Source organism: Eublepharis macularius, chromosome 13 (genome assembly GCF_028583425.1).
Source record: "Eublepharis macularius isolate TG4126 chromosome 13, MPM_Emac_v1.0, whole genome shotgun sequence".
Lineage (NCBI taxonomy): Eukaryota > Metazoa > Chordata > Lepidosauria > Squamata > Eublepharidae > Eublepharis > Eublepharis macularius.
Window position 1 is genome coordinate 73,490,978 of NC_072802.1, and position 12,211 is coordinate 73,503,188.

General features: G+C 54.9%; 1 protein-coding gene across 1 annotated transcript; it reads right to left on the bottom strand.

The window, feature by feature from the left end:
* Positions 1 to 514: 514 nt before the first annotated feature.
* HPS4 (HPS4 biogenesis of lysosomal organelles complex 3 subunit 2) lies at positions 515 to 12,161 on the bottom strand. Its single transcript, XM_054996665.1, has 13 exons — positions 11,950 to 12,161; positions 10,851 to 10,941; positions 10,173 to 10,316; positions 9,018 to 9,125; positions 8,282 to 8,398; positions 8,098 to 8,192; positions 7,244 to 7,316; positions 6,217 to 6,253; positions 4,714 to 4,834; positions 4,087 to 4,267; positions 3,549 to 3,681; positions 1,988 to 2,096; positions 515 to 1,247 (listed from the first exon to the last, which is right to left on the bottom strand). Exons 1-13 carry the CDS (start codon positions 11,997 to 11,999, stop codon positions 1,076 to 1,078), a joined length of 1,431 nt encoding a protein of 476 aa, XP_054852640.1. The 5' UTR covers positions 12,000 to 12,161; the 3' UTR covers positions 515 to 1,075.
* Between the last annotated feature and the right edge of the window lie 50 nt (positions 12,162 to 12,211).

Below are 12,211 nucleotides of genomic sequence, written 5' to 3' on the forward strand. Positions count from 1 at the left end.
TTGCAACTCGAATGCTGATGGACAATTGCAATGTCAGAGCTGAGATCTAGCAGTTCAGGGGGGCTTCTACTCTAGCCAGGCCTCTGGCAGAAGGTCCGTGTTGAGGTTCGCCCACCCTCTGCCTCGGAGGCTGGTGCTGACAGATGGCACAGAGGCTGCAGTCTTTGCTTGCTGGGCAGCAGCTGCAGGCACAGCGGGTGTTTGAGCTCCCTGCTTTTGTTGCTACGCAAACAGGCCTGCATGGTTGGAAACGGAGCCTCCCACACCCCTGCTGCTGCTGCCGCCGCCACCACCTTCTGGGTCCTTCAGCTCTAACTCCTCCATGGTGTGTATGTGGGGGGGGGGGGTGGGGCACTACAGGTGGACACTCTGCTCCCACCCCCTCTGCGTTCAAGCCAGCCCAGTCTACGGGAGGGCAAGAGGGGGGGCCCTGCAGAAGCAGGAGGCGGCCTCCAGCTCACTCATTTGTGCAAAGAAGAGCACACCGGGGCAGCCCCAGGAGGGGCCTCTCAGCCAGAGCTGGAAACTTTATTAGTGCTGCCTCCACATGGGTACAAGAAGTCTGCCCTCTGTGAAGCTCTTCCTTCCCCGCCCCATTCTGTTCTCTCCCATCAGGAGAGGTGGGGTGAGTGCGCGCCTTCCATTTCGAACATTTGTATCGGTGGAGGGGAGGGATAAACTATCTGCCACCACCTCCCAACAGAAATGCCTGCAGGAGAGGCTAAAGCTTGAGAATGATGAGTGTAGGGTCTCACCTGATTAAAAAAAAGAGTAGAAAGGGTACAATCTTGCATGGTGTACATCTACATGCAGTAGGAAGTGGCGCATGTCTGAAAGCTTTATGCTCCCCCCCCCCCCGCCAGTATCTGGCAAAGGATGGCCGCCGCCCCCCTCCAGGAAACCTGGACTTTCTTTGCCAAAAGTGCAAACGACGAGAGGCATGGTTGGAAGTGGCTGTCCCCACGCTGTGGTGTATCCTCCCACACCCACCCACATTATTTTTAAAAAACACAAAGGCATTTCCATAGTGCTCAAAGGTCCCAGATGGCTGCTACACGCCGCAAGGCTGCCTGGCTCAGAGCAAGTTCACGCCGTGCTTCAGTAGCTTCTGCTTGGCCTTGGAGGGCAAGGCGAAGGCGCTGTCTTGAGGATTAGGTGCCCCCGAATTGCGGAGTGGGGAGCCCACCTGGAAGAAGTACGTTTCTTGGATAGCGTTCCGGCAGGCGTACACGGCTGTGGAAGCGTTCCTGAAAGGCCAGCACAGGAGGCAGGCCGGGAAGAAAGAGAATGGCCGTGGGCAAGTTTGGTCAGTAAGCTGAAGACATCCAGCTGCAGGCACAAGGTGTTTCCACTCTGCCCCCCCCCGCCCCCCCGGTGTGTTGCTGTGAAGATGCCCCCCATCACAAGGAAGACGTGTGTGCCCGCAAGCCCCTTCCTAGTGTGCTTGTGTAAACAGCCAGCCAGCAGCCACTCTGCCCTCTCCAAACCCCCTTGCTGGAGCTGGGGAGGGAGAACCGTTCTACTAGAGGCCTCCAAGTTACAGCACTTGAGCTTTTTCAGGCACGCAAGACACACATCATTAGGCACACAACAGAATGCATTCGGATAGAATTTGCATTTGTGTCCCCATTAAAGAACTCTCCGCCAACTTGGTGCGTGGCACAAACAAAGTCCACCACCTTCAGGATCCTCCTAAAAGCACCTTTACAGAATGCTGCAGGGGCGCGTGAAGGCCCTGTGCACAACGTATCAATCTACAGATATTCTCGAGTAAAGGTTGTGTTTAGGAGGAGCTTCCATGAAAGCAACAAACGCTGTTCAGGGGACTGGAAGCGCTGCAAGCCTTTCACCACCTCCATTCCATTGATGCCTACTGCATGCTAAAGTCAACTAGGGCCAGGTTGTTGGGTTTTTTAATTCCACCAGAGACAGGGAGAAGGAAATTATTTGGCCCCCTGCCCAAGCCACTCCTGTCTGATCTCCTTACCGGACGGTTATTTCCGACACCATTGGCAGCTGGTTTAAGTCAGCATGGATCAAGCTCGCCGCTCTCTGGAAGTGCTGGTCCTGGGGGTTGCCGGCTGGTGAAAAGTTAGCTAAAGAGGGAGAGGATTGTGGCCGGTGAGCAACGCGAGGCCGCCCACCAGCAAAAGCAGGGCCCAGGCAGGAAGGCAGCCGGGGGGGGGGGGGGCACTGGCAGCTCCTTTGCACCACTGCTCTGGGGGGGGGGTGAGGGGCAGGGAGGCTGCCTGGGGGCCCTGCCCCCTTCCTGAGAGGAGCGTGGGGCTGGGTTCACCCCACCACTGCACAGGTCCTCGTTGCCTTTGGCCTGGTTGCCAACAGGGCGATTGGACTCATTTCCCCACTCCATGCCTGGCCACCACAAGGTCTCACGACGCAAAACTCAGCCACCTCCGATTCCTGTGGAGACCTGAGGCTGCCTTAGGCGGCATCAAACCTGCAGTCCATCACGGTTGGTATTCTCTGAGACCGGCAGCAGCTCTGCAGGGTCTCGGGCAGCCTGGCCATGAACCTGGGAATGGACCCTGGACCTTCTGGACGCAAAGCAGAGGCTCTTCCCGTTTGGTGCAGTGGTCAAGAGCAGCAGGACTCTAATCTGGAGAGCCGGGTTTGATTCCCCACTCCTCCACTTGAGGGCAGCTGGGTGACCTTGAGTCAGTCACAGCTCTCTCAGAGCTCTCTCAGCCCCACCCACCTCACAGGGTGTTTGTTGTTGTGGGGAGAATAATAACACACTTTGTAAACCGCTCTGAGTGGGCGTTAAGTCGTCCTGAAGGGCGGTATATAAATCGAACGTTACTATTATTATTCCACTGAGCCAAAAATAAAGCTGAGCTTTTACACTGCACTTCCTGTAGGTTCTCTTACTGTAGTCCTTACACTATCCCTGCAAGGCAGGCCAGTTTTTTCACTCTACTAGAGCGAAAAATGGCTGTCTGACCCAAGCAGCAGAGACAGCAACTGAACCAGGGGCTGCATGACCCCAACCTCAACCCCAGCTTCCTTGGCTGCATGGCTCATGCCGTTCCCTGTGCCCCCAAGGCCTGTTACAGGGGAGCTGCTGCTACAGGTTCTCTCCATCTGACCACCTCTCCCCTCACTGGGCCTGAAACTGCATCAGCTCCTGAACCATCCAGACCCCCGACCCCTCAACCTTTCAGCCCACAACTGCCCTCCAACCACTGTCCCCTGAGAGCAGCAAATTGCCTTTGCACGGCTACGGACGCCCCGACCAGGAGAGCCCAGGGGAGCCTGATCTGGTCAGCTCTCAGAAGCAAAGCAGGGTCGGCCTTGGTTAGTACTTGGATGGGAGACCTCCAGCGAAGACCAGGGCTGCAGAGGCAGGCGACGGCACACCACCTCTGTTAGTCTCTGGCCATGAGAACCCCGCCAGGGGTCGCCATAAGCCAACTCTGACTTGAGGGCACGCCCCACCACCACCAGGAGCCAGGAAAGAGCCCACCCCCATGGCGCATGACGGCCAGAGCCCCTCCAGACCCACAAGTCTCGCGTGGGCCAGCACTCACTGGTAAGAACGTTCTGGATCAAGTCATAATGCGCAAAGCCGTAGGAGCTCTTGGCCGAGCCGAGGCCACCCTTTGGCAGGGTCTCCTGTAGGTGGACCTCCAACCCGTTCAGAGAGGCCAGACTGCTGTGATACTGAGAGAGAAAGATGCCCCTGTCAGATCCTGTCCGGGTCAATCCACCTGCACAGTACAGATGCGGCTCTGGGGGTCTGGATGAAGCCCAAGGGTGCCTCTCCACCCCACAAGGCCCAGCTACAGGCCGCATGGAACCATTCCTGAGAAGGCACGCGTGGAACGAGTCAGGTTTGCCCTCCCCCACTCTGCCTGCCCACCGCAGGCAGCTCAGGTGCAACCACCGTCTTCGAGGCAAACATTTCGTGCCCTTCCCTGCTGGAATTATCTCAGGAGTTCCCTTGTGTTGCCTTGGGAAGAAGGCAAGAGGTCTTGGCCGGCATCACAGGCAGTTCTGTAGGCCAAAAGCCTTTCGGGCATTGCACTCTAATGCGGGGGGAGGCGTCAAGCAAAAAGTGTCTCTTACCACATCCTTGATGGAGCCCTCACTCTCAACAAATTGCTCTTCAGCCAGGAGGACGAGCACCAAACCTCGGACGCGGTGGACGTACAAGGCCATCCTCACCAAAGCTGCTCCACCGGGCCCATTGGTGATGGCTGCCGAGGCTGCTCCATCATCAGCACTGCTCGCTTGGCCCCCCTGAGACCTGTCACAAGAATTGGCCCTGGATGGATGCCTGCAAGCCACTGAAAGCTGCTCTAGCTGAAGCCCAGGAAGGATGTGTTGCCCTAGTTAGAAAATGCACAGCCAAGCACAAAAGAACGCCTGCAGAGCTGGCACAGCTCAAGCCAAGAAGCCCGAAAAAGCAACAAGCCTTCTTCTAAGAAGTGGGAGGTCTGCACCGAGGAAGTGAACAGGAGGGACCAAAAGAAGCGCAAGTGAACGAGGCGTGCAAAAAAGGTAATTTCAGGAGCATTAAGACAAACAATCAACATTTCTTTAAATACACCGAGCAAAGAACAAGCCAGCTTTCTCTCCTGTGCTAAGTAAAACCACAACAGCAGCGCGGCGAGCAGAATCCTGGCTACGAAGGGTGGCCCAGTGCACACACGGCACGCCTGGAGGGAGTAACAGACCCCATCCCCACCTCACCTGACCATCCACTCCACAGGAAAGCCTCGCAACGTGGCTGCTTCACTTTCTAAGAGATAAACGGGGGTGATCTGGACCCCTTGAGGTAAACGGGGAGCTTCCGGGGGCAGCAAAAGGTTTTCTAGGGAATGGAAGAAAAGGTTTTTTGCCCGATGCTAGAAAACAGCAGCGTAACACATCCAGGAGGCCATAGCGTTACGCAGCGCCTTCCTTCCTTCCCCCTCGCGGATCCTCGCGTCTTCAGACAGGGGAATCGCAGGCTGGAGTGAGCAGCGGCCTTGCAGCCCTCCCCCCGCTCTGCATCCCTCTCTCATATCCCAGGGAGAGCTGCTCTGCAAGGGCCTCCTGCTTGCCTGGGGCTGCTCCGTTGGGCGACCAGTCAGCATGAGGGGCAGGGAATTTGGAAACGACAGAAAAACCCTTTTCTGGGTCAATGCCAGTACTCACTACCAGTAATACCAGAGGAATCACAGAGTAACCAGCAATGTAACAAAAAGGACCACTATGAAAAACAGCGCTTCACGAGTGAACGCAAAATGAGAATGCTATTGTATACAAAATATCATTTATTTATTTATGTCATTTATAGTCCACCTTTAGGGATCCAATACAACACCTAGTGGCGAGGTCTACGGTTCCTAACTCATTAGCAGATCATCGGAGATCTTTTATCAGCACAAAAATGTAACAATTTCAATCCAGTATCCAGAAATAATTAAGAATTATCAGTTGACTGATAAAAACTTCTGAGCTGAATTAATCACGGTCTGCAGAGTATTGCAAGCAAGTGGAGGGACGGGGCTTCCGGATGACTCCCAGATTTCGGCAATTCAGTCCCTTCCCCAGTAAAGGAAACTGGCCGAGCATCAGACATGCAAACAGAGTCAAATATTCTCTCCAAACCAAACAATGAAGTTTACTATGTCAACAGGCACTATTAATAATATTTTGTAAACAATACCATTCTCATCTTGTGTTCCTCCGTGAAGAGCTGTATTTCACAGTGGTTCTTCTTTAGTTCCCACCACCAAGCAGAATTCTCTGCATTAAAAACCCACGAATCCAGTCTATGCCAGCAAGTCCTGTGGAGCCACCGAGGGAACACACAGGCTGCACAGCACACGAGGAAACCCTTGGACCCTCGTGCTGCTGGCTGTCAAGCAAAGGGCCCAGGACGGGACCACAAAAGGAGAGAGGTTACGGGGGTACCGCTCAAGCCTCCTCCAGGCTCCGCACAGCCCTGAATCTCTCTGACCCAAGACAGTAAACACCCAACGGTCATCAGCTGGCGGTGCCAGACCCCCAGTGCTAAAAGCCTGTCACCTCTCCTTCACCACTACGTGGGCAGGAAGGCAAACTGTCCTTTGCCTCTGAAACGGGGGGGGGGGGGGGGGAGGTGCCGAGGGCTGCAGGCCAGACTTCCCGCAGGAGATGCTGCTGTTTGCACCTGATGAGGAGATGCCCCCCCCCCACTTGCCAATGCAAAGCCCCTCCTCCACTCACCCTGATCCTGCAGCGAGCCTCCATCTGTGGGCAGGCCCTGGAACAGAAAGGAGCCCCCGGTTAGCCCCGCAACCGCGACAGAGGCAAGACCCACGATGAGGCCAAGCGCCCGATCTGTTGGGCGCTCAGCAGCCAAACCATATCATGTGCTTTCAAAGACGCCGCTCCACTCTGCCTTGCTGTCTCTCCTCATCTGTTTGGTCTAACCTGAGCCAAAAAGAGGCTCCCACGGGAAAAATGCCAAACACCTGGGTGTCACCCTCCCAGGGAAGAGACTTCAACGGACACAGCCGATAAATATACATCAGACGTCTATTCAAATCAGTGTATGGGAAAGAGCAACAGTGCAGAACGGGCGACCGTGATCATTAATGGCCCAACAGATGCTCCAATAAACAGCAGTCGATAAATATTCTCCCATGAAGAAGACACGAACAAGCAGCGTGCAGGACCTGGCGCCTTTTCGGGCGGGACCGTCTAAGGATTTAGCAAGTTACGGCGGTGTTTGTGATTTAGGTAGGCTGTATTTATTGATACTGATAGATATTTGATGTTTGGTCTAACACCTTTTACTTCCCTGTCCCTTAAAAAAAATTTTATGAACCTGTTATGACTGCAGTTCTTTTAAGTTTGGGGCTGCCTTTTTGTAACGGATACTGATGGCAAGAGCCGCCCCAAGAGATCTGGGCTGGGGGGGCGGGCAGAATGGAACAGGGCATTTTCTAAACAAATGCAGTACCCAATTTACGCCAATCATAGATTCACACAGTCTGAAAGGAAAAAATAATGGAAGAGGAGGAGGAGGAGGAGGAGTAGAAACACACAGAGGCTTTAGCAGGCCAAAGCCATGGAAACCAGCAGCTACATGGGAAGCCATAGCTGCCCTCTAGTTCCTAAGCCACCTGCTCTTTCTGGGTCAACGACAAGAACCGGAGCCCTAGCCGGCACGCTCCCGGATTCTGCAGGGGACACTAAGGGCCACGGCTCCTAAGCCTGCCCCCCCCCCCCCCGGCGAGCTGAAACCTACCTTGGGGTCTCTCTCTGCCTCTTGCAGCAGAACCCGGGCAGTGAGGTCGGGTGGCAACTGGGTGCTGACGACCCTGGGAAGAGAGGACTGCTGAGCGGACAAGCGTGCTTGTGACTCCCTCAGGGGGATGCATTCCTTGTTCCTCCATCATGGAACAAGACCCCGCCCCTCTTGGGAGTGGCCAATGCGGTTCAGAAACACCCAGGGTCCGGATGGCCGGCTTACATCACGGAGGAGTGGTCCGCATCAAAGGGTGCCTGCTGAAGATCCCTCCAGGCCCAAGGATTGCCCCTCAGCCCTTTCTGCTGGCCAAAGAGCCCCACTGCAGGGCATATGCCTGACCAAAACTTGCAATTCTGCTGATGTGCAAACCCAGCACAGAGAGGGTAATAGGACCTCACAGCAATTACGCCAAAATGTAACGCCCAGGAGAAGAAAGAGGGGGGGGGGAGGTCCCTTCATTCAGATTCCCTCTTCCCCCACCATTGCCCTCCAAAATGTGGCCAGCATAGCAAGCCCAGATTTGCCAGTCACAAAGGAAGCAAAGGCAGCTGTCGGCGAACCAAGACTGCATAACTGGGATTTGTAACATGCCAACTTCACCATTAGATTCCTTGCTGAAAGCCAGAGAACACCTGGGGCAGGCAGAAGGACCCACATTCAACCCCTGGAGCTTCTGTTTTCCAAAATGATTTTTGGACGGGAGGGCTGCCAGTCAGTGAGGACAAGGCTTGGTTGCCTGGGCCAGCGCCTGACTCCAAAGAAGGCAGCGACCCAAGCCCTGGTGAGAGGAGGGGCGTGAGAACTGCACAGCAAAGTATCCCTTTCTAGGGCCCTGCAGTGCCAGTACTCACAAGCCCTTGTAGACAATGCATCCAGCCAACACGTGAAGAGTGCGCTGGCATGTCTGGAGGATCAGGGCCGCTTTCAGCAGCAGCAGTGGATCCACCTGGACAGGAGAACAGGGAGAGTCAAGACTTCAACAGCCCCGGAACAGAGAAGAGCCAGGGGAAGGGAGCCACGCCTGCCAAGCATTACTTTGGTTTTGTCCACGGCCCAAAGGGAGCTGAAGATCCGGTGCAGGTCGCTGGTGTTGCACTGCAAATGCCTCACATACCGCTCCCATTCCTGGTCCAGCTCTTCCCGTGGGCGCTCCTGAGAAGAACACGGAGACCCCGTCAGCCTCTCGGAAGAGCCCCAAGAAGAGGAAATGATAGAGAGCACTGCGTATCTGCATTCTCTCTGAAGAGCACTCTTTCCATGAACCGTATTTTATACACATGTTGGATTTCTGGTATCAGCAACTTGCTACCCTGAACCACCTTTTATGTAAAAAGAAACCAGGAAGGGTGGAGGTTCTGGGCAAGAGCGTTGTCCTAGCTGTGGAAATCACAGCCTGTTTTGCTGACTTTCCTTTGGTTGCAGGCCCCGTCCCACAAGTGAGGACACTCACTAGGAGTTCAGCAGGATTCCAGCCTCAGAAACCAGAACAGCCAGGCTGTGGATGCCAGAAATTCATCAGGGAGGCATAAGCAAGCCTACACAGAGCAAGTGATTCGCCAACAGGTTTCAGGACTTGTAAGGAGCAGCTTCCCGGTGAGAGGAGTGACCCTGCCGGAGGCAAGTGCAGGAAGCCCCAAGTGGCCAGTCAGGATACGGCCTGGATCAGGGCCGTGCGGAAGTGAAACGGAGGCTCCGGGTGCAGGATGTGAAGAGGGCAGTCGAGGCCAGCCCAGGGGCAGGAGTTCTGCCCCCACACGGAACCGCCACTCACCTCGTAGGCTTGAGGAAGGGGTCCATTGTGAAAGCAGAAGAGTCCAGTCAGGTGGTCCAGGAAGTGCTGGCAGCTGGTATCAGGCAGGTCAGCAGTGCAGCCCAGCACCTGTGAGCATGCAAGTGCATGAGACCAACATTCTGACCAGGGGCTGATCTCCATAGCTCCTGCAGCTGCACTAGGCATGGCATATTCCTTGCAGTAGCGTTTACTTATTTATTTAATGTCATTTATAGTCCTCCTTTCTCACTGAGACTCAAGGCAGATTACATAATGTGAAATTAGTACAGTCAGTATCAAGGACATTTCAATAAACAATGCCTTAGGATGAATAAATGCAAGTTTATAAAGATGTAACATTAGCAAAAATCCAATATACAGTGGAAGAAATCCTGAAACAGAGCATAAGCAATTCTAGGACTGACATTAGACAACACAGAGCTACCCAGTAGGATCATACTTGAAGCACAGGCAGCACTCAATGACAGGAGCACATACTTAAAGCCACCAACAGGACATGAAACAACACAGTGGTGAAGTCTATGATTCCTAACTCATTTGTGAAGCATCTGAGACCCCCTCCCTACAATACAGCCCTCCTCAGTAGTCCTACTGAAAAAATCAGTTTTGTATTGTTTGCAGAAAGCCAGGAGAGTCGGGGTTCTCTTGATCTCCTCAGGCAGGCTGTTCCACAGGGTAGGGGCCACCACAGAGAATGCACATGTGTGGGCAGCTGTTGATTTCACCCATGTGCAGGGTGGCACTTGCAGGAAACCCTGTTCAGATGAGCGAAGCTTCTGTGGAGAAACACGGGGGGAGAGGTGGTCCCATAGGTAAGCTGGACCAAGGCCGAGAAGAGCCTTGCATGTGATAGCTTATACCTTGAACTGAGCACGGAAACTGATAGCATAGTGGTTGGGTTGCAAATCAGCACTCTGCTGGTTCAAATCCCACTAGTGCCATGAGCTCAGCAGGTGGCCGTGGGGAAGCAGCTCCTCCCAATCCCAGCAGCTCCCCAGCTGTATTGTAGGGATAATAGCAACCCTCACTTTGTTCACCACTTTGTATAAAGTACTAACCTGTCTAGAACAGGGGTATATAAGCACAGTTACTGTAAGTGCCTCAGCAAGAAACCTGCACCCTGCAAAGACTCACCCAAAGGTAGCTGCCATCCACTTTCACGGAAAACTTGAGCTTCCTCAGGCGAATGAGCTGGGGTGGTGAACCAGAGATCTCTGCCATCCAACGGACCACACCTGCCACCTGGCTGCATATCAGCTCCTGCTGGTCCAGAGGGGTCTGCCAGGGAAGGAGGGAAGAGCCACTGCACGGAGCACACGGCAGAGGGAAGCTGCTGGGACGTGAGACGCAGCAAGCAAAATCCAAGCTTGAGGGACCATCAGCCAGGGAGCCGCTCCTCCCCCATCTCGGCAAACTATGCAACTTCCAAAATCACAGAAGAGATGTGTGTGCAGAAAAGAAATCTCTACAGTTGAGGCACCCGAATAAGAATAGCAGGATGGCTTCAGGAAAGAGTACAGCGAGAAATATCTCTATGCTCGCTGCCCTGCCCGGAGCCAGCCAAGAAACCGCAGAGAGTTGAAGCATTCCTTCCGCCCTTAGGGAACCCCCTGCCCCAAATAACCCCCAGTCGAAGAGGCAGGGGGCAAGTCACATACTTAAGGGATTCGAGGCAAGGTACCTGGGGCTCTAGCCTGTCTCACCCTCAGCAAATTTCCTCACTGTCTTAACAACACGAAGGATCCTACGTGCCTCTCTAACCCCCTCCCCCCCAACAATGGCTGCTCCTGGGTCCAAGTGAGATGAGCTTACCTGAGAGGGGCTGAAATAGCAGATACCAGCTTGCGTGGGGTCCCCTTCTTCCTTCACCTTAGAACCATCGTAAAGGAAAAAGCAGTTCCACCTGCAAGGCAGCAGCACCAAGGAAGGATTATTCCCCTGGCCCCTATGGTCAGATGCCACAGAGGGAGGAGGGCACAGCCTTTCAGAGCTCTGCTCTGGGTTTGGGATGAAAAGAGCTTCCAAAAGCAATTTGCTTATGGGAGAAACCAGCTGCATGCCGAGTTATGATTCTGACAGCTGCAAAAACTGTTCTGCACTGCAGGGCAATTGTGTGGGCTAGACCTTTGGGCTGGTTGCGCTGCTAAGGGAGAGATGCTGATGCTTCTCAGCAGAAGGGCTCCACGGGTGACAGGACACCCCCATCCCGCTTCAGAGCAGAGGAGACAAGCCCATGCGAAAGATGCCAGGCTAATTGTGATTCAGAAAAAGTCGTCAGCATTTTGGCATTCGGCTGGTTTTCAAATGAGCAGTGGCTGTGCCCTGTTGTACTTGCTTGCATTGAATGTCCTGACGGCTGATCACGTGGTACTTGGCAGGGCATGTGCCGCTTAGCGATCGTGCGGGACTACAGATGCTCATTTCTGCTCTAATGAAGCCCCACTGTACCTAAAGAAGCTTCAAGGGCAGAGCCAGTTTGGGGTTGTGGGTAAGAGTGCGAGACTCTAATCTGGAGAACCAGGTTTGATTCCCCACTCCTCCCCTCGAAGCAAGCTGGGGGACCTGGAGTCGGTCACAGCTCTCTCAGCCCCACCCACCTCACAGGGGGATTGTTGTTGTGGGGATAATAATGGCATACTTTGTAAACCGCTCTGAGTGGGCGTTAAGTCGTCCTGAAGGGCGGGATGTAAATCGAATGTTATTATTTTATTATTATTACAATTGCCACGCGAGACCGCGGCGCTCGAGTCCATTCACAAGGTCGGAACAATGTTCCCCTCGCCCACCCCCGCCCAGCTGACAGGCCCTCGGAGCCCCCAGAGCAGACGCGGGGCCCTCCCCGGCCGCCTCTCTCGGGGCTCTCGGCTGCTCTCTGCATCGGAGGCAGGCAGGGACCGAGGGCAGGACTCACCAGGCGGGCTCCGGCGGGCCGGGGCCGGGGCCGGGGTCGGGGTCGGCCATGGGCCCGGCCGCTTCAGGCCGCGCCTCCCCGCGCCGCTCGGGGCTGCCCTCCCTTCCCCGGAGACGCGGCGGCGGGAGAGCGGCGGCCGAGCGCTCTGCCCATGCTCAGAGGCGGCGGCGCCAGCAACACGCGCTTCCGGGTTCCAGCGGCCACGTGACCCTGCCTGCCAAAGAGCGGCGAGCGGCCAGAGCGTCCTGCCACGGCTTCCGGC